General features: G+C 45.2%; 1 protein-coding gene across 7 annotated transcripts in view; it reads left to right on the forward strand.

Moving 5' to 3' along the window:
• PTK2B (protein tyrosine kinase 2 beta) overlaps positions 1–22694 on the forward strand; it is a 135159-nt gene that overhangs the window by 74834 nt on the left and 37631 nt on the right. For all 7 annotated transcript variants that reach the window (XM_005562900.4, XM_005562903.4, XM_005562902.5 and 4 more), the window contains exons 3-5: positions 19411–19589; positions 20170–20257; positions 21811–21890. In XM_005562900.4, the coding sequence (XP_005562957.1) occupies positions 19411–19589; positions 20170–20257; positions 21811–21890 (347 nt within the window). The remainder of the gene's footprint in view (positions 1–19410; positions 19590–20169; positions 20258–21810; positions 21891–22694) is intronic.

Consider the following 22694-nt stretch of genomic DNA (forward strand, 5'->3'; position numbering starts at 1 on the left):
TAAATAAACAATTTCTTATTTGCCTAAAAAAAACCCCCTTCTTTTAAACCACTAGATCTCTGGACAATCATTTAGGGAACTTTTCCCCCTAAACTCTGACAGCAGAGAGAAGAGGACTATATTAAAAAAAAAAAAAAAAAAAAAAAAAAAAAAAGACTGGTGAATGGGAGATGGGTTAGGAGGCTGTGGTCATACTGCAAAAGCAAAATGATGAGGACCTGGACTAAGGGAATGGCATTAGGAATAGAGATAAATCAACATAATTGAGTGTATCTAAGGAGGCAGAGTCAATAGAATTTGATGATTAACTAGATATAGGGAGGGAAAGAAAGGAAGGAGAGAAGGATGACTCAAGTTTTTGCTTGGGCGACTGAATGGGTGTTGGTACCATTCATTGAAATCCAAACAGAGAAAGGGAGGGCGTTCTGAGATTTCAACTTTACATGTGTTGTGTTTAAAGTGTTTATGAAACACCCCCATGAAGGAACGTGGGTCTGGAGCTCAGGAGGGAGAAAGAATCTAGAGACAAATTTGGGTGTCATTATGCAATTGATGTCACGCAAATGGGTAGGATCACCCACAAGGAATGAGTGTAACAGAAGAAAAACAGATCCAGCACGAGGTCAGGCATTCAAGACCAGCCTGGCCAACATAGTGAAACCCCATCTCTACTAAAAATACAAAAAATTAGCTGGGTGTGGTGGCACGGACCTGGAATCCCAGCTACTCTACTCATGAGGCCGAGGCAAGACAATCACTTGAACCTGGGAGGCGGAGGTTGCAGTGAACCAAGATTGCGCCACTGCACTCCAGCCCAGGCGACAATGTGAGACTCCATCTCAAAAAATAAAGAGATCCAGGTGGGAAACCTGGGAAAATCAACTTCTAAAAGGCTGATAAAGAGCAGCAAATGAAGGAAAAACAAGAATCAGTCAAAGAAGGAGCAAGAGAACCAGGAGGACAGAATCTGAGGAGCCCGAGGCAGAGGGGGCTTTAAGGAAATAGTGACTGGTAGTGTCAGATGCTCAGAAAGGACAGCAGATAAGGTTAGAAATAAGTGCATGGCTTTAGCAGCAGGTGCCAGGAATCATCTTTGTTTGGGCAATTTTAGTGGAGAGATGGAGGCAGAACACATTGTACAATGAATTATAGTGGAGACAGTGAGTATAAGTAACATGTAAGAGAGGTTTTGACCAAGAAGAAAAAGAAAGAAGGGAAGGCTAAAGGAACAGTGTTCACTGCAGAGGGAACAGCATGTGTAAAGGTCCTGAAGTGGGAAGGCACATAGCAGGTTTGAGACTAAGGATTGCTTAAGTTTGGCTATTTAAACCATGTTAACCATTTTGGTTTTTATTCCATCTCTTGTGGGAAGCCACTGATATAATTTATACCTATGGGTGACATGAAATTGTGCTTTTTAAAGACCACTTGGGTTACATAATGGAAAATGCCTTGGAGGAAGGCAGGAATGGATGTGGGGAAATGTTATGTGGCTATTACAGTGAATCAAATGAGAGATGACAGTAGCTTAAGTTAAGATTATAGCCATGGAGATAGTGATGGTAATGGTGGTGGTGATGATGATGATGATGGTAACAGTAGTGGTGATGTTAGTGATGATGATGGCAGTAGTGGTGATGGCAGCTAGCACTTTGGAAAGCAATAATATGCACCATCATATTGACTTCTCAAAAGAACCCAGTAAAGAACAAACTATGATTATTTCTACTTCATATATAAGGAAACTAAGCACAGAGGATTTAAGCAAATTGACAGTAAGGGGTGAAGCCTATTTTTAAACCTAAACGATGCACTTCCAAAGCCTGCACTCTTAACCACTGTCATCAATGGAGAGAAGTGATTATAATCCACAGAATTGAGGAGATGAAAGGCTTTTGTGATGACAGGAGATTCACAAATGAGGAAGAGGGAGGTGTGAAGAATGGCAGCCCTGGTCTGGGTGGCCAGGGTCCCGTTCCCTAAGATGAAAAACACTGGAGGAGAAATCCACTGGAGAGTGAGGAGTTCACATGCCCAGTTTTGGCCCTGTGGAGTACAATTGAGACACATTAACATCTTCACATGGAAATGCTAAGTAGATCCTTGGATACGTAATTCTGGAGGAGGGAACCAGGTTGGTCATAGACATTTGAGTGAGGTCAATCCAACCATCTGGTGGTTGAAGCATGGCTGTGAATGAGATCATTCGGGAAAGGGTTCTGAATTACTCCATCGTCCACTCCACAAATGTTTGTTGGATCCTCCCATGTGCCTGGCACTATGCTGGTATGACCTAGGGTATTAGCATATCCCAAAACACATTGCTCTCCCTGCTTTCATAGGGCTTCCTGGCCAAGAGTGAGACTGACATGGACTCACACTAATGAATGAACCTTCTCAATCTGAAGCACATGGTCCTACAGGAAACCATAGGTCTTGTGAGAACAGGTCACCATCATCATCTCCATGGCTACAACCTTAATTTAAGCTACTCTCATCTCTCATTTGATTCACTGTAATAGCCACATAACATCTCCCCACATCCATTCTTGCCTTTCTCCAGTGTATTTTCCATTATGTATCCCAAGTTATCTTTAAAAAGCACAATCTTATGTCACTCATAGGTTGTGAGAGTGGGACTGGATTTATATGCAGAGGAATAGCTTTGCTGTGCAGTGCCTGTTTGGGATGCAGTGTCCAGGTGGGAGTCCAAGCCCAACTTCCTTGTCTGGGACTCTCCTGGAGCAGCCCTTCTCTCTGCTTCCTGACTTCTTTTTGCGGTCTCCTTTCCTAGCTTGGCTTTATCCTTTGATGGATTTTTCTACTTCCATCCTTGTATCTTCCTCTCCTCATTTTCCCAGTACTCAGAATGCTGCCAGCCCTTTCAAATTTGCCAAGCACATGTCCTTCCCCAAGAACGCTCCTGAGATCCTGACACCCCCACATAGCAGTGTCTGATCAAATGGAAGCAGTCGCAAATCGCCCTGACACAATCCACATGGCAACACATTTCCAAAACATAGTTACTCCATGCATATTTGCTGATTTCATGTTTTGGTCTTTATTCTCTACTTTTTTTTTTTTTTTTTTCCTTCAGATGTAGTAGCTTCATGGTGATTTCTCCATGTTATAAAAAGCTTTGTGAATAAGCGCTGGCCCCTGTGCCTAGGACCTAAAAGAAATTAGGCAGGTGTTGCAGAGAACAATGAGAAATTGATTTTGCTCTTCTGGATTTTCTATTTCCTTTTTGTTTGATATTTATAGGAAATTGTGTTTGTTTAGGAACTCTGAATTTCTGGAGCAAATAGAGGCTCATATCATTATATTTTTCTCTAACGTGCTAATTTGCTTGTCTGGGAAAAGGGGTAAGATGACACTCTGAAAAGAACTGGCAGAGCGGCACCCAGACGTGCCCACACAGGGCGGCTCTCTGGCTCTCACTGCTGCTGCTGCTGCTGCTCCTCCTCCTTCTCTTTTTCTTCTTTCTTCTTTGTTCTTCTTTCTTCTCTCTTTCTTTTTTCTTCTTTCTCCCTTCTTTCTTTCTTCCTTTTCTTCTTCTTGTCCTCGTCCTCTTTTTCCTTCTCCTTCTCTCTCCTCTTCCTCCTATGTCTCTTCCTCCTCTCTCTCTCTGTCTCTCCTTCCTTTCCCTCTGCTCTCTCTTCTTCTCAAGTCATATGTCCTGATTTGTCTCAGCCCCAGTTTCCTTACATTGTCCAGGGATGACTATCTTCAGTGCCCCTGCCAGTCTCAAATGTATCATGATATGGGTGATAATGACATGATAATGAGATGGCTCTGCTCTCTCCTCTCCCTGCCTGGCACACTGACCAGCTGGCTCGTGGTGTTTTCTCCCTCCAGCTTCCTCTAGTTGACCCACTCTCTTCATGTGCTCATCTCTTCCTGTCACGAGACCATCTTTTCTCACCCAGGAAGGCATTAAGCAGAAGAAGAGATATTCATCTGGGGTATGGTGTTGTTCAGAGGTGCCGATGGGGTCCTACATCCAAAACCTTCTCCCTCAGCCAGTTTCTACCAAGCTGGAAACCTGGGTTCAAGATTCATCCTTGTTTTGTCCTGAAGTATCACCCCACTCAGAATTCACATTCACATCCCCAGGAAGGGCAGAGGCTGCAGCTATCCTGTGCCCTTCCCACCCAGTCTGGATGCATCCCTCCTGCCCGCAGCAGGGACTCCAGGTTGCAGGGGTGTCCTTGGGCATTGCATGAGGAGAGCTGTCCAGTTCCAAATGCAGCCTAGTCTACACGTGCCTGTCCTCACCACCACCCGCGTGCATTCAGTGATCATACATTCCTTTCCAGAAATCCCCAGAGGCAGACTGCAGATGTCAGAACCCATTGACTTTGCCCTTCGCTCCCTACACCCATCACACACTTATCCCAGTTAGCTTTGAGTTTAATCAATTGTTACTCAACCAGACACAGGGTGCACAGGGTGTTATGGACTGGATGTTTATGTCCCCTCACCCCCAAATCCATATGTTGATGCCCTAACCCCCAATGTAATGGTATTTGAAGGTAGGGGTATTGGAAGGTAATTGGGCTTAGGTGAGGTCATGAGAGTGGGGGCCCTATAATGGGATTAGTGTCCTTAAAAGAGAGGAAGAGGCTAGGTTCCTCTCTCTCTCTCTCTCTCTCTCTCTCTGTGTGTGTGTGTGTGTGTGTGTGTGTGTGTGTGTGTGTGTCTGTCTGTCTGTCTGTCTCTCAGCCACGTGAGGACACAAGGAGAGGGCTTTCCTCTGTAAATGAGGAAGCTCGCACCAGGAACCAAGTCTGCTGTACCTAGATCTTAGACTCCCAGCTCCAGAGCTATTTAGACATAAATGCTTGTTGTTTAAGGCACCCAGTCAGGGTGATTTGTTAGAGCAGCTCAAGATGACCGGGACATAGGCCGGCAGTTCCCTGTGCCTGGAAGAGCAGTCTCTGGCCCACAGTCCATTGGCTCAGGTTCTCTGTATCTGGAACAATATCTGTCACCCTCCTTCAGATGCTGCTAGAGTAGGGCCCAAGGTCTCAGTGCAAGAGGTAGGGAGGAGGAGGTTACTTGTCCTGCTAAGTTGCCATTTTTGAAACAAAGACTACCCTAGAGAGAATAAATGGAAGCACACAAGGCTAGTCTCCCATGCATGAAAACAGTCCCTGAAAAAGAGGAAAGAGTTCAACCAGGAAACCACAACCCAGTGCCACGATATTTAAAAAGGTATATTCACAAGGACCTCCTGCTTCTGCACCCCCTCCCTGTTTCCTGTGTGTGCTCTGCAGTCCGGCCCACCCCCACACAGACACCTACAGAGGCCAGCACAAGGCAGACACGCAGGTTCTGGGTCTCTGTGGATCTCCACGCTCACATTCATTGCATCCACAAATTGGTAGTCAGGTGCCTGGGCTTTCGTTTCTATTTTTAATCTGGTAGTTGCATTGCTGAATGTCCTTGTTAGAGACTTTTATCATCTCAAAATGAATGCTTTCAGGGTGTTAAGTTATGCTCACTTGTATTATTTTGTTCTTCAATCACTTTTTTTAGAATGATCCCTTACATGTGTTGCGAACTCAGAATGTATATAACCAGTGTATCGGTTTTCTATGGCTGCCTTTGCAAATTATCACAAACCTGGTGGCTTACAATAGAAATGATTCTCTCACAGTTCTGGAGGCCAGAAGTCCCCAAATCAAGGTGTCAGCAGGGACTCAGTTCTCCTGAAGGCTCTAGGGGAGGATCTCTCCCTGCCTCTCCCTGCTTTTGGTGGCTCTAGGCTTTTGGTGGCTCTAGGCTTTGCAAATGCCCCCCATTTTTTTTCCAGATGAGATCACATTCACAGATTCTGGGGTTAGGACCTGGACATATCTTTTGGGGGCCACCATTCGACCCATTATGACCATCAGTTCAGATCATAGTATCTGTTGCTGGTACCCCCATTCAGGCACACACAGACCAGTGTACCCAGTTGTATAGCAATGAGTGGACCCTTTGTCCCTTTAAAAGCTTTTATTATGTCATTAGGGGGTATGTGCAGAAGAAAATAGAGGCTCACTGAATATGTGAGTCAGCACTTCTCCCTGGGAACCGTTCCACACCTCCTGGAAGTCAGCACTGGGAAATGTGTAGGGCCCATTATAGTTGGCACATTGTCATGATTCTCACAATGATTGGGGCTGGGGCTTGGGATTTGGTGGGTGGGCTCTTGCCGTGGGTGAACGGTCCCATACAACAAAGAATCCTCCTGCCCCAAGTGCCAGTGGGACCCTGCTGAAATTCACTGATGTGAATTAGGAAGCATTACGGTACAACGAATGCTCTGAACCCAGACCCCACGCGAAAAATAAAACTTTACCTGTCATGTTGGAGTGACACCTGCCCCTCCTGCTCTGAGGCAAACACTGCAGGTCACCCGAAAGAACTGTATAGTAACTGCTTTAAAAGATATTTTAGTAGGGGGCTTTGAGGGGGAAAAAATCTACGAAAGCCACCTGGTATTCTCCCAACTGATCTTTATTGTTTTTCATCCCTCCTCAATCTCAGCGTGGCGTCAAGAGCCCTTTCTACAGTTTATGGGTAAATCAGAATTTTTGACCGAATGGTCTCATTTTTAACAGAACATTTTTATTTTTCAGAGACACTTATATTCTGCTCAAGTTGATTAAAGAAAAGGCCATTTGTTACCTTTTCAGCCTTTTTTCTACCTTCTCAGAGCTCTACTTCCCGTCTTCACACATAGCAGAAGGTGCAAGGGAAGAGCCTGCTATCTAGCTCTTGCCCTGGGAACATAAAATCCTTCATGATTCTCTTGCTCCAAGCAGAAGGAAGTTGTTTTTCTTTGCATTGTTCACCCCGGGTCACTGGCATGGCCGGATCAGGCGTGGTCATGACCTGATCATCCTATGAGGCTCCTTGATTGCACTTCACCCACCGGCTGCTGGTGCTGGTTCCAGCTCACAAAGGGCCTCAGATCCCTTTCTTCAGGGATTTCTTCCTTCAACTGCCTGTACCCCTCTACAGGGCTCAGCCTTTGGAAGCCTTTAGAGCCACTACTGTACAGTTGCTCCCAGGAGGTGGGTCTTCCCAGGCGTCAGTTCCCACCCAGTCAAGGGAGGTGCCTCTGGCCCAAGGACCCCAGACTCCATTTCCGGCTCCCATCTTCATGTCTTAATTCTAGACTTCTTGGGTTAATCATCTCCTCAGGTTGACTTGACCCTTGAGCCGTGTTCATCCTTCCCCCTTTGCCCATCACAGTGCTAGCTACCATTTTTTGAGCACCTGCTCTGCACCTACCATTGTGCTAGGCTCTTATGTGTCTGTAACCCACATAAAGGCAGTCAGTTGTTCTGACCTTGAAGCCAGTCTCAGTATAGCATCACATTCCAACATATATTAGTCTGTCCTCTAAAAATAACTGGAAATCCATTTAAATCTTTACTATAATCTCTTTGAGGAGAGAGAACTGTTGGGGCTCAGAAAACAATACCCCCAAATGAAGGCCTCAGCAGCAAAAGCTTTTCTGTTACTTTCTCCTGCCCCCTGTCTCTCAGCCCCACTCTGCCCCGAGGCGCCATAGAAACTAGGATTGACTAGGATTGTCTTCCCGAGGTGGGTCACAGAAACCAGAACCTCTTTTCCCTAACAGAAAGCCAGCCATAAAACCTAAAAATATTCCGTGTAGAAACAGGCCATAAAGAAATTATCTGACCTACATTGTTTGACTATAGGTCATAAGACCTTGATTCCAGAGAGGGCCTGCCCTGCACCCAGCAGGAAGGAACACTGCTCAGAGAGGCCAAGAAGAATCTAGACAGACAGGCCTGTCTGGGTTTCCCCACTCAGCCTGTTAACATTAGATCAGAGCCTTCTCCTCCGATCATATTTCTACATGACTATCCATTGTTTGCTAAACCTAAGCATAAAAATGGACAGTTTCTCCTCTGTTTTTGGGTCTTCATTCTGAAGGGACCTGTGTATGCATATTGAGTAAATTTATATGCCTTTTCTCCTTTTAATCAATCTGCCTCATTTCAGTGATTTTTCAGTGAACCTTTAGGAAGCCAAAAGCCTGGGCCCCCACAGGGGATATCATTGGGGAATCGCTGTCCAGATAGGTAGTAAAATTTATTAAAATTCTCATAACCATATACCAGTTAAAAGTAAAACAGCTGTCTGTGTCTGTCTACCCCAAGGTCAGACATGGAGAGTTGTTTTAGCTCTAATTGGTCCATGTCTGTATTGGTCTCCTAGGGCTGCTGCAACAAAGCACCACAAACAGAGTGATGTGAAACCACAGAAAGGTATTGTCTCACAGTTCTGGAGGCTAGAAATTCAAGATCAAGGTGTTAGCAGGACCGTGCTCCCTCTGAAGCCCATAGGGGAACCCGTCCTTGCCCCTCCCTGGCTGGGGATTCGCCAGTGGTCTTTGACACTCCTTGGCCTGCAGCTGCATCACTCAAATCTTACATCATCTCCCTGTGTGCACGTCTCTGTCTGCATTCACACTTCCCCCTTTTTATAAGGACACCAGTCATTTTAGATTACAGCCCACTCAAATGACCTCATTTTAACTTGATGAGTCTGTAAAGACCCTATAAAGTCCCGTGCTAAGGCACTAGAGGTTAAGACTTCAACATATCTTTTTTGGGGAGCCACAGTTCAACCCATAATGGTATCTTACTAGATAGGCGTGTAAAGTTTTTGGAATCCAGGGGAAGAAACAAAAACCTTATCACGGGGAGTCAGGGAAGGCTTCCCAGGGGCCATCATAGTGCTCACTGGCCCTGAAAGGATAACTGGGAGTTCACCAGGAGGAGAGGACAAGGGGGAGAGGGAAGCCAGGGGTCCCCCAGGCAGGAAGAATTGAATGTGTTCGGCACAGAGGAAAGCAAGAGCATGCTGTGTTGGGGGAAGAAAGAGAGCAACTTTGGAGACCAGGCACGGAGCACACTGTGGGTTCAGAGGGGATGGGACTGGAAAGAACGTGTGGGAAAAAAACCCCAAAGGGAGGTTTATGCCTCGTGTTCATTAATTTGGGTCTTATCTGATTGTACAGAAAATGAGGAACCAATGAGGGACTTTCCACCAGAATCACCTGCATTGATTTTGTCCTCAACCTCAGAGTGACACCTTCTTAAATAAAATTTAAGCAAGACTTGTTTTTATTTTTAATACAGAGTTTTGCTCTTGTGGCCCAGGCTGAAGTGCAGTGGTGCGATCTTGGCTCACTGCAACGTCCACCTCCCGGGTTCAAGTGGTTCTCCTTCCTCAGCCTCCTAAGTGGCTGGAATTATAGGCATGCGCCACCATGCCAGGCTAATTTTTGTATTTTTAGTAGAGGCAGGTTTTCACCATGTTGGCCAGGCCAGTCTCGAACTCCTGACCTCAGGTGATCCTCCTGCCTCAGCCTCCCAAAGGGCTGGAATTACAAGGGTGAGCCACCACTCCTGGCCTAAGACATTTTTCAACAAAAGCTTAAGTGTAGTTTATTTATTAAAATGTTAAGTATAGTCATCTTACTAAAACAAACAAACAAACAAACAAAAAAGAATACTTTGGAAAGAGTAAGGAGGGTGAATTGAATTAAGCCTGGGAAGCAGTTTGCAGGCCACTGTCCCAGGTCGGGTTCCTGGGAAGCAGACCTGGGTGGGAGGCTTGCTTGAAGGAAGCATGTTGATGGGAGCTCCCAAGGCACATAGCTAGTAGGCGGGAAGAAAGCAGGACAGGGCAGAGGGAAAAGTTGGGCTGGGATGCAGCCAGAGCAAAGGCCTCAGCCCATTCCACATGGAGCCCTGGAGCCCAGAAGAGCTATCCCAAATCAGGATGAAAGGACATAGGTATTATGACCTTGAGTTGACCAGTCACTGGATATGGACGGCCCCCAGGAAGGGTGTGACCTTAGGCAAGGGCCACTCTTTGAGTGAGAGCAATCCTGGTGGAGGACAGTAAGGGACCCAGCTGTCATATTGTTTCCAAAAACCCAGCCACTGACATCAAACATGTTTAATAAGCTTATTAAGAAAAAAGCCAAAAAGGCGAGGTATTTTATTAGAAATAGGTGAGCCTGAGAAAATAGTGAGACAATAGAGATCACTGAAGAAAGTTATAAATGGATGAGCACTGACAAAAGAGAAGGAAAGTGAGTTGAGTAATTAATTCCTTCAACCATCTTTCCCTTTTTGGAAGTAGATTATCCAGAGTGCAGAGACAAGACATCCGGTCTCGTTGCTTCTTTGTTTCTGACCTACAGGAAGAAAGGCCAGAGAATAGGGAGAGAGACAAAGGTAGTTTGAAGTCTTTACACTATTTGATAAAGCAACTAAATCAGTGTTAGCCAAGCAGGAGGAAAAGCTATAGACATTTTAATGTTTGCCAGAAAGCATTCAAAGACTCTTAATAACCAGGCTGTGAGCCATGGGCAGTCGGAGAGCCTGGAAGCCCTCCTGTGGGAAGAAGCAAAGGTCTTCCTGTAGCAAAAAGAGTCCTGGGCTTACCTAAATAGCAACTGATAAAATTAAGACAGTTTTTAAAAATCATGGCATATATGGCAATCTAGTGAGTAATCATTGTATACTGTCATTTTTTTTAAGTGATCTATTAATAGAGAAAGCATTGACTCAGTGGTAGCAGTTGAGGAGCTCTGGGTAGAGTGCTGATCTTGCTGCCCCCACTGTTTGCTGAGAAGCTGTGTACATATTAGAATAATAGAGAAGAGGATTCAGGCTGAGGAAGGCAGTGCTTGTGCAAGAGCCAGTGCAGGTGAGAACATTTCAAATCTCAGCACTGACCCTTCTGTTACCCCAATCTGGCCACCCCCACTGCATTTACACCATACCTTTCCTCCTACCTACAAAATGTAAGAAGCTCCTTGGGGCAAGGGTCTATGTGTGTGCACGAGAGCCCCTAGCTCTGTTTTGCGTAGTGAGTGTGTCATGGACAGTTGCTGATGGTTTAAATGAAGAAGCCATTCTGCAACTTGGCATGATGAGGCTGGAGGGCTGCAGGGAGGGGACTGTGGCTCAGGGAGCTTGTCATCCTGTTGGAAGTACATGTCAAAGTTGGGTTCTCACCCTCATTTGTATGACTCCAAAGTTAGAGCTCTTTCTGTGTCACTCATGGTCAAACACCTTGTTTCCCCTCGCCTCTGTGTGCCTAAAGGATTGGCATACTTTGCAATGCAGTCCTGCCACAATGCACTTCTGGAGTTAGCTCAGACTTCACAGGCTGAGGGTGCATCCTCCACAAGACCCCCTCCCCTCACACCCCAGTTGGAAGCTCCAGGATTCCCAGGCCATTCACACTTCTGATCAACTGGCTACAAATTTGGGGGTTTCCACTATCCCAGCAGTTTCAACGGTTTCCTAAAAGAACTCACAGAATGCAGGAAAGTGCTATCCTTACAGTTTTATCATATAAATTAGAGCCAGCCAAATGAAGAAACAGAGAGGACAGGTCTGAGGGACCCCCACCAGGAAGGTTTCATATCCTCAGAAGGCTTTGCCCTCCAGACAAACCAACAAGATGTTCATCACCAACCAGGAAGCTCACCTGAGCTTTGGTATCTGGGAATTTATTAGGCCTTATTTTACAGGCATGGTTGATTGATTGGTTGGTTGATTGAATCATTGGCCACATCATTGAACTCAATATCCAGCTCCCCTTCCCTCCCTGGAGGTCAGGCTAAACTATGTGGCTCAGAGCTTCAACTCTCTAATTACCCAATTGGTCTTTCCAGCACTGCAGTCCCCATCCTGAGGCTAGCAGGGACGCACCATGAATCACCTCATTAGTGTAGATCCAGGTGTGGTCTGAGGAACCTACAGTGAAATACAAAGGCCATCCTAACTCTTAGGAAATTCCAAGGGTTTAAACACCTCCTCTGCAGAACCAAGGACAAAGACTCATCAGATTCTTTATGATACACCATCAGTAACCAGCAGTGGTGACATTGGTGGCAGGTGCAAGTGCCATCTGATAAAGCTCCCTCTCTCCCAAGAACTTCGGGTTCCCGCCCGCCCCAGGAAAGAATGCACCACTGATAAGAATCTGCCCAGCACCAGGCACCTCCCAAATAGTGCGTTTCATGCTTAGAAAGCTCCCAAGGTCTTCCTTACCTGAAGCTGAAATCTGTCTTCCTATGAGGATACATTGGGTAAAGAGTCTCTTAATGAATTTCAACCCCAAGGACCTCGATTTAAACTTTTCTCCACCATGTCTACAACAGAAATTGGTTGCTTCTTAGAAGGAAATCTGAAAAAAAAATTGTGCAAGCAGTGTCCTGGAGAATTTCATCACTAGAACCATTAGCTGGATTCAGTCTGACACCTCTTAGAAACTATGGGTGGGAGAGAAGATGCAAGGCCATGTCTGGCCTGATACAAGTCTTATTCAACCCCTTGATATGGTGCCTTTACTTCTCATGTGGCTGGGAATCTCCCTCACCAGAGTCTCTTCTCTCTTTTTAATTTGAAATTATTTCAAACTTTTTAAGAAGTTGGAAAAAAACAGGGCTAAGGACTCCCATATTGCTTTCTCCCAGAATCCTCAATGGTTTAAATTTATCATTTTCTGTATTACCAGCTGTATCTCTTCATAAGCAGACATACATGCATACACATACACAAATATGCCCATTATTGTTATTCTTTTTTCTGAACTATTTGAGAGCAACTTGGAGCAGTGCTGCCCCATCACCAGAATGCTCCAGGGTTTATCTCCCCAAACAGGGACATGCTCCTACAGAAGATATGCTGCATGCATCTAAATCAGGAAGTCAGCATTGCTATAACACTACCATCCACACCATAGATGCCATCCAGATTTTACCAACTGTCCCAGCAGTGTCTGTTTTTCCTGTCTGATCCAGGAGCGCACATTGCACTCAGCTGTCATATCCCTTTAGTCTCCTCCAATCTGGGAGAGTTTCTCAATCCAAAAGAGTACAGTCCTTTTGTTCTATAGGTCCCCGAGGAGGCTCCTCATCCTGGGTCTCTGGTCTCATGACGAGATCAGGCCACAGACTCATGGCAGGAAGATCTAAGCAACCTTGCTGCTCTCTTCTTGGTGCATCGAGGCAGGAAGCCCACTGTGCTTACCTGTTCCACCACTCGGGATGTAAACCGTGATGATCTGGTTGTTTGTGTCTGCCAGGTTTTTTATGTGTGTGTGCATTTGATTAGTACATTCTGTGACTGAAAGCACTGAGACCATGTCAATGTCCTATTCATCATCAAACCTCCACCCTCCAGCTTCATCACCCATTGATGAATCCTGCCTGAATCAACCAACACTAAGTTTGTGGCCAAATGGTGACTTTCTATTTCCATCCTTCTTCTACATTTATTACTTGGCATTCTACACATGGAAGAGTATTTTCTTCTTCCCCAATTATTTATCTGTCTTAGATTCTATTTTTTTTTTTGGCAGGATGTAACTCATTCCTATCATATATTTTAATACTTAAGTTATCCTAGATGTGCCCCATGTGAGTTCCTTCAGGCTAATCCTGATTTGTTGTTATGAGTCCCCAATTTTCCCTAAACACTTTGTTTTCATATGACACAAAATAACATTCTCATCTTGTCCTTTTGCCCCTGGCCCTGGAATCAGCCATTTCTACAAGGAGCTTTGGATTCTTTAAAAGGAGAAGGATATTTGAAAACTGCAACTTGGTGCTGGGTGTGCAATCACTATGGGCTGTCACTGCTTCTAAGTCCTTTCTATAAATGAAGCTCAGTCTCTCTCTCTCTCTCTCTCTCTCTCTCTCTCTCTCTCTCTCTCTCTCTCTGTGTGTGTGTGTGTGTGTGTGTATCTCTTTCTATCTATAAAACCATGAGTCACACCAGTACTTCCAATTCCAATCCCTCACCTCCAAAGATTTCAAAAGTGATGAGATAGGTTGGCTAGACTCTCTAGGCTCCCCATCTCCTTAAGAGTCTCCCATTATCCTCAATACATTTACTTCTTTGCTCACTCCCCCTGTTTGGTTCTTTGCTTACTCCCCCTGTTTGCTTACAATCTCCTAATCACTCCAATCATCTCTCTTGGCCTTTGACCCCCAATCCTGCCACCACCTCCAAAGGAAGGAAAAAGAGGATAGAAAGGTAGAGAGAGAGAAAAATAGGATGAATTTTGCTTTGTTTTCCCAGTCTGGTTTACAGAGCACCAGCCTGTGTAGGAGATTGCTGTGTCAAAATAAGGCTAATATTTTGTCTTTTGGGGGGCTATTTTTTGTTTGTTTTTTGAGTATTTACCTTGGCCCAAGCACCGTTCTATAGAGTTTTATCTAATTTAATCCTCACAAAAGCATTCCAAATTGGTACTATTATTTTGTCCATATTCTAGATGAGAAAACCAAATCCAGAGAACTTTAATATATATCCAAGCATATCCAGCTGGGTGATGGTGGTGGGTAGATGGGGCACTGCTGCAGCCTGGCACCAGGGCTTGTGCTCCTGGCTATTGCTAGTCTGCATTTCAGTTATCCATGACTTAAAAGGAGCTCTCTGATCCCCAACCCTCTCCCATTTGCAGAGAACACAGATTTGTTAATAAAATAGCACAAAGATTTCAAAAATGATGGGATAGCTTGGCTAAACTCATCTTTCTCCAGATAACAATGAGGAAATCTGGACGAAATATAAAAGTGAACTCTCTGCAGGCATTGGTGAGTGCCTATAGCAAGCATAAACTAAAAGGAAACCTACTCTTCAGAGCTAAACTGTGATGAATGAGATCTGCAAGTTTATTGCTTTTTGCCTGAGAGAGCTTTCCAGTCTGGAAGAGGGCTCCAGGGGCAAAAATCTGCAGCCTTACTAGCTTAAAGGGTCAGAGGATACAATTTGGGATTGGCAGAGCAGCAAGAAGATTAGCAGAAAATCATGGAGACAGTAAGCCCCAAAATAAAACATTAATTTTTAAAAATAATTTATAGAAGCAAATTTCTAAAATTTATAAATTTGAAATTTACAAACTACTTAGAAATGAATTTAACAAAAGACCTGCACAATATATATGTATTGAAAACAATAAAACATTACTAAAAGAAAATAAAGAAGACCTAAATAAATAGGGAGATATACCATGTTCATGTATTACGGGCATCAATGCTGTTAAGATGCCAATTCTGGCCAGGTGCAGTGGCTCATGCCTCTAATCCCAACACTTTGCGAAGCCAAGGTGGGAGGATCACTTGAGGTGCAAGAGTTCAAGTCCAGCCTGGTCAACATAGCATGACCCAAACTCTATAAAAATTTCAACATTAAAAGAAATGCCAATTCTCTCCCATTAAGCTATAGATTTAACACAGTCCCACTCATAATGCAGCAGACTTTTTAAAAAGAAAGTGGCCAGCTGATTCTAACATTTATGTAGACATGCAAAGACCTAGCCCAATAATCTGGGGGATGGAGAACAGCAGAAGATTTAACCCTATTTGACTTCAAGATCTCATGTAAAGCTACAGTAATGCAGACAGTGTGGTTGATATTGGTACAGTATAGACAAAGATCAATAGAAAAGAAATGAGAGTTCAGAAATAAACCTAGATGGCCAAATGATTTTTGACAAAAGCAATTCATTTGGGAAAGGAAAGTCAACAACCAGTGCTGAACAACCATAGATCTATATTTTTGAAAATGAATACCATATACAAAAATTCACGATAGATCACAAAACTAAAAATTAAAACTATGAAGCTTATAAAAGAAAACATAGAATATCTTCATGGCCTGGAGGCAGGCAAAGATTTCTTAGGATACAGAAAGCACTAACCATGAAAGAAAATTTTGACAAGTTAGATGCTGTCAGAAGACATAGATTAGGCCATGCAGAATAAGCACACTACAGACCTGGAAAAAATATTCATAAAATACATCATACAAAATACTTCTATCTAGAATGTATAAAAGTCTCCTACAACTCTCCTACAAATGAAAACACAACAGAAAAAATGGGGAAAAGATTCAAACAACCACTTTCCAAAGGAAGGTATATGAATGGCCTATAAACACATGAAAATATGTTCAGTATCATTAGTCATCAGAGAGATGCAAATTAAAAGCACAATGAGACACCACGCACCCACTGAGATGGCTAATATTAAAAAGACTGACAACACCAAATGTTAGTGAAGATGTGGTGTAACAGAAGTCTCATGACACAGGAGAAATATAAAATGGAATAATCCTGACAGCTGCTTATCAAGTCAGACATACATCTATCTTTGATCCAGTAATTCCTCTTCTCAGCATTTATCCACAGGAAATGACAATGTGTATTCACAAAAATACTTGTACATTAATGTTCATAGTAGTTTAATTCACAATAGCCAAAAATTAGAAATAGTCCAGGTGTCCAGAAGCAGAGGACTGAATCAACATATTGTGATTCATTTACAGAGCAGAATATTACCAATCAATAAATAGGAAAGAATTTCTGATATATGCAACAACATGATGGATCTCAGACATTATGCTGAGTGGAAAAAGACACAAAAAAATTGTATGCTAAATGATTTCATGTATATGATGTTCTAGAACAGGCGAAACCAATTGAAAGTGGTGGGGCTAGGGTAAGGTTGCCTGGAGAGGTGGGAGGGAGTGGGCCATGAGGGTGGACTGCGAAGGGATATGGGGGAGTTTTCTGGGGATCTGGAAAGTTCTATACCTTAATTGGTATGTGGGTTACACAGTTGTATTCATGTGTCAAAATTTTATAGCTACAATTTATGCATTTTAATATATATAAATTTTACATTTAAATAAGAACTGGAAACAAGTAATAATTGAGTCACAGTTGGGGAGTGAGTGGTGATATCGATGAAGCAAGAAGGCAGAAGGTTGGTAATTGTTGAGGCTGGGTGATGCATACGTGGGGGTTTATTATACTCTTCTGTTTACTTTGTATATGTTTGAGATTTTTGATCATCAACAGCACAGGGGTTCTAGCCCTGAGGAAATTAGATATTAGCCAAGTAGGTTTCAGCTGGAGCAGGAGAGGACTATAAGTTCAAAAGCACCAGAGGTGGGGGCTCCAGGAGGGACTTGGGAGTGACGTGGGGGCTCTTAGTAATGCATTATTCAGGATGACAGTGGACAGAGCAGGGCAGAAGGTCAGGGACAGGAGATGGGTAGAGAGGATGACAAAATGGTTGACTTCACAGGCTGGCCCTCCTCCCCCAACCAGATGTCCCTCTCACTGTAGGAGTGCCACTGATCCCAGTCTTCATCCCCTCCAGGGCCTCAATTCTGATTCCTGCACTGGTTAGTTAAAACTGTTCACAAGTGCATTCTGTGCCTCCGTTTCCCCATCTATCTCACAGAGCAGTCATCACCCTCTGTGACGGGCATTTTCTTTCCTAAAGGGGAAGGGATTTTTCAGGCTGAGGGTCTTCTAGTTTCACAACTCCCTGGAGTCCAGAAGGGCTAGCAAGAGGCAGCTGGCCCGAGACACATGGGTGTCCAGCCAAGCAAATAACTGGACATTCCTTCAAACCAGGATTATCTAAATATTAGCATGACATTTTCCTAGTGGAGAGAGAAATAAATTTATTTCCTTCTGAGAAATATAATATGCCTCCTTTTCATTCCAATTAAGGAACTGATTATAGTTGATTTACCAAATTAGAAACTGTCTTGGGAGGCATGTTAAGAAAATGTAAAATCTAATCAAGTGTTCCTCCTCTTTTTGGTCTGACAGCAACCTATTATGCATTATTCAGTCTTTAGGCTGATGTAGGCTTGGTGGCATGCACATTGCAGACATATCCAACAGAGATAGGTCAGTACTTCAGGTTTTTAAATTTATATCCCATAGGACTCTCAGCTCTGTCAGGAGTGAGTTCAATTCACCAACAATATGTGGAACTACGTGAGAAACTTGAGTTAAAATGGCACCAAAGTTCAGGCGTGGTGGCTCATGCCTGGAATCCCAGCACTTTGGGAGGCCGAGGTGGGCAGATCACTTGAGGTCAGAAGTTTGAGACCAGCCTGACCAACATGATAAAACCTCATCTCTACTAAAAATACAAAAATTATCGGCCAGGCGCAGTGGCTCAAGGGCCGGGTGCAGTGGCTCAAGCCTGTAATTCCAGCACTTTGGGAGGCTGAGACGGGTGGATCACGAGGTCAGGAGATCGAGACCATCCTGGCTAACACGGTGAAACCCCGTCTCTACTAAAAAATACAAAAAACTAGCCGGGCGAGGTGGCGGGCACCTGTAGTCCCAGCTACTCGGGAGGCTGAGGCAGGAGAATGGCGTGAACCCGGGAGGCGGAGCTTGCAGTGAGCTGAGATCCAGCCACTGCACTCCAGCCTGGGCAACAGAGCAAGACTCCGTCTCAAAAAAAAAAAAAAAAAAAAATTATCCAGGCGTGGTGGTGCATACCTGTAGTCCCAGCTACTCAGGAGGATGAGGCAGGAGAATGGCTTGAACCTGGGAGGCGGAGGTTGCAGTGAGCCGAGATCGCATCACTGCACTCCAGCCTGGGTGACAGAGCGAGACTCCATCTCAAGAAAAAAAAAAATGGCACCAAAGTGATTTCAGAACTAGGCAGGGCCTTACAGATGGACTTCCAGGCAGCTGCCCAGTTGGCCCACCTGTTAATCCATATCTGGCTCTAGGCCAGGAAGCTGTGGCATCAGGCTGGGAGACAGGCAGTCTATTAACCTCTGGTTAACAAGAAAGCAGGAACAAGAGGGCACCGGTTTCTTGCCAGCACTCATTTCTTGTGTCCCTGCTCATGTGGGGATTGTGGCACTTAATCCTTCCAAGTGAATCTTGTCCTTATCTTGTCCAGCCTCACCACTCCATGAATCAGCTTGGCCTAGAAGAAATCCTCAGATTCTAGTGTCCCAGGATTCCAAATCCTAGTTTAATTCCGTGGATTGTGGGACCTATATTAGTTTCTCCATCAGCCACACGGGGATGGTAACACCTGCTGCCCTGTGTTGTGTGGATTCAATGAAATCATGTCTACAAAGGGCCTAGCAGTGCCTGGTATAGGAATTCAGTGATGCTGGCTGAATTGCAAGCCACTCAGAAGATGCTGTTCACATGGTGGATGCTATTATTAATTGGTAATTGGTAATTTTGGTAATTACTAATTGGCAATTATTAATTGGTTAGATTGTAATGAGGTGCAGAAGCAAATTTCTGGTATTCGTTGCCTCTCTGCATTTTCTCCTTCACTTCTGCTCTCTCAGTTCGTCTATCTCTGCCTCATTTCACCCATTTGTCAATTTATCAGCTAGAGCCCATTGTGTACAAATCTTCCCCTAAGTGCTAGAGAATGAGAGACAAATTGAACATGAAGACAGAATCCCACCCTAGAGAATCACGCTTTTCAGGTCTGTGTGAGAATTGTGGGAGCCCAAAGGAGGGCACCCCTGAGTCGAGCCTCTCTCTTCTCTTCTGCAGGAGATTATCACCTCCATCCTGCTGAGCGGACGGATTGGGCCCAACATCCAGCTGGCTGAGTGCTATGGGCTGAGGTTGAAGCACATGAAGTCCGATGAGATCCACTGGCTGCACCCGCAGATGACGGTGGGTGAGGTGCAGGACAAGTATGAGTGTCTGCACGTGGAAGCCGAGTGGAGGTAGGAGTGGACTCCTGGGCTCGAAAGTGGGGAGGAGAGGAATTTAGGGTGGGGAGGCCCTGGGAGTTCCTCCCTTAGAGCACTCCCCTGCCTCAGAAACTTCTAGCAAAACCTGAGTGGCATTCTAGGCTTAGTCTTCCTCCAGTATCAAATGTGTGTATTTTCCAAGACCTAACCTGGGCTTCATAGACTATCCCCATCCCAGAGCAGACACCTAAAGATAACCCTAAACAGGATGCTGACAGTGCTAGGGTAGAAGAGAGACAGAAGGGTGGGGCAGATGGAAAGCCCAGGTCCAGGGCTAGCCTATGAACCTAAGAGAAACAGCTGCCATGAAGGAGAAAGGTGGAGAGTCAGGGCTAGCTCTGACCACCTGCCAATCACCTCCCCGTTTATGGTCCCCTGCCCAACCACGGAGGAGGGAAAGAGCAAAACCAGCCCTGAATGGGTGGCCACGAGACCCACAGGCAGCCCTTCCTTTTGCACTGGGGGATGGACTTGCTTCTGCCCTTGGGGTCTTACTCCTTTCTTCAGACACCAGCTTCTCTGTGTCAACCAGAGCCTGAATGTCCTGTTGCAGGTATGACCTTCAAATCCGCTACTTGCCGGAAGACTTCATGGAGAGCCTGAAGGAGGACAGGACCACGCTGCTTTATTTTTACCAACAGGTAAAAAGTACTTTATCTTCTTGCCCTGAGGCTCCCATTGCACCTTAAATGCCAAGCATGAACCATTCTGTCTTAGGGAGATGGAAAGACAAAGCCCAGATTATGAAGGGCCCAGGCTAGGAAGCTTCTCTTAAAGAAGGTCCTTGGTCTATGGTCAGCGGCTCCAACCCCGCTTCTCTCTCAGTATTTAAGCACTGGCTAAACTGCCCCGTGTGCTCCCAACTCCTCTTGGACTTTTCTGGTGGCCCAGGAGACCTGACTAGTGAAGCAGCAAGAGCAGGTCCAAGGTGAATCCTGCAGTGCTTACTACACAGCTCTGCAGTCTGTTGTCCACTAATCCAGCTCTGCCATTCACTAATCTGATAGCCCTGGGGGACCTCATTTACTTGCATGAAGCTGTTTCCTCTGCTATAAAATTATTATGGGGATCATAATAATAACACCTACTTTATAGGGTTGTTGTAGGAACCAGATGATATCATTGGCTGCTAAATTGACTCTCCAAAGAAAAATTCCGTTATGTGTAGCACTTGCCTATTTATTTGTTTATTTATTTACTTACTTATTTCAATGGGTTTTTGGAGGGAACGGGTGGTGTTGGTTACATGAACAATTTCTTTAGTGGTGATTTCTGAGATGTTGGTGCACCCATCACCCAAGCAGTGTACATTGTACCCAGTGTGTAGTCTTTTATCCCTCACTCCTCTCTCACCCTTTCCCCTGAGTCCCCAAAGTCCGTTGTATCATTCTTATGCCTTTGCATCATCATGGTTAGCTCCCACTTATGAGTGAGAACATACAATGTTGGTTTTCCATTCTGAAGTTACTTCACTTAGAATAATGGTCTCCAACTCCATCCAGGTTGCTGCAAATGCCGTTATTTCATTCATTTTTATGGCACTTGCCAGTTTCTATGGTGTAAATACCACCCACATACTTGGCCTGTTTCAAGCTACCAGTAGGATACCTACTTGCTCACAAAACTTCTGAAAACTTAATAACCGGCTCTCAGGAGCTGTTTTGAGCATCTCAGACTTCCCGGACAGAATGCATATGCAGAGCGAAGCCCAGCACCAGGTGCAGAACAAAGCACAGCATCAACATGAGTGGCCATTGTTGTTTTCTGTCTGGTCCTAGGTCCCTCCAAGATCTCCCTCCTGGTTTGCCAGAGACTGAGCTAGATTTTTCTTGGCCTGTTAATGACATTTATCACTACTTACCAACAGGCCTTTGGATAAATTACTGACTCCTTGCAAAATCTCAGTTTCCTTCTATCCAAAATGGTGGGCAGGGGAGGGAAATCTGAACTTCTTGCCTATGGAGCAGGGAGAGAATGCCTGTAAAAGCATCTCAAAAACCTCACAGCCTCGGCCTGTGGAGGCACAGGCACCTCTTCCCCGTGTGCTCTCCATCCCTGCTCCATGCTTGTTTGTAGTCGGGTGGGTGGCTGTCGCTCAGGGAGGCAGAATGAGGCCCTTCCTCTTCTGAGGCCTCTGTCCTGGGAAGTCGGGGGTGAGGGTGCAAGTCTAATGCTTGACCTTTCTCCCCACCAGCTCCGGAACGACTATATGCAGCGCTACGCCAGCAAGGTCAGCGAGGGCATGGCCCTGCAGCTGGGCTGCCTGGAGCTCAGGTATGTGACCTTGAGGTCTCTGCTGGGAGGGCACTGTGCTGAGCTCTGGGCCGGCCCGGCCTTTCCCCATGTCCAAGATGGGAAGCAGGACTGAGTGTGTGGGAGCCAGGAAGGGGAGAGGTGGTGACCAGCAGCAGGTGAGGCTCTGAGGGGCTGGGTGTTGGGTCCTCGGGATGGTAGGGGTAGGGGGACCAGCCCCCTCCCTAGTCTCACTCTCCTGGCTTCCGTTGCTACCACTGCTCTTGCCTGCAGGCTGCTGGCTTCTTCCATCTGTCAACCACCTCTCCTGCTGTTCAAGCGATTCAGCAAATGTTTCTTGAGCACCAGACTAGGATTTGGAGGACATTTGAGCCTAGAGATGTCTATCTGTGTTGTCCATTGCTGTATCCCCATCTCCAGTAGGCAGTTAATCAATATGTGTGAAATTAGTACATCATCCAGAGAGGCCCTCACGCTTCCATGTTGGGGAGGTGACAGATGTGTATACAATTAATCACAATACAAGGCAGAACGAGGATGGCACCAACTTCCATGTGGGAGCCATCCATCCCGCCTGAGAGCACCAGCAAGAGGGTATCTGAATTGCTCCTGAAAGGAGGAGAAAGATTTCAATCAGCAGAGAACAAGGGTCAGGGGAGATACACTCCAGGGATCAGTGGAAGGAAAAGCATAGACTGGCAAATCGTGAGTTTGGAGGGATAAGTTGGGGCTGATGGTGGAAGACACCATCCGGACAATGGCAGTCCAATGTTATCATTAGAATGATATTGTTAGAATGGCACAATTAGAATGACAGTCTAAAAA

This window comes from Macaca fascicularis, chromosome 8, assembly GCF_037993035.2.
Source record: "Macaca fascicularis isolate 582-1 chromosome 8, T2T-MFA8v1.1".
In the NCBI taxonomy this organism is placed as follows: Eukaryota; Metazoa; Chordata; class Mammalia; order Primates; family Cercopithecidae; genus Macaca; species Macaca fascicularis.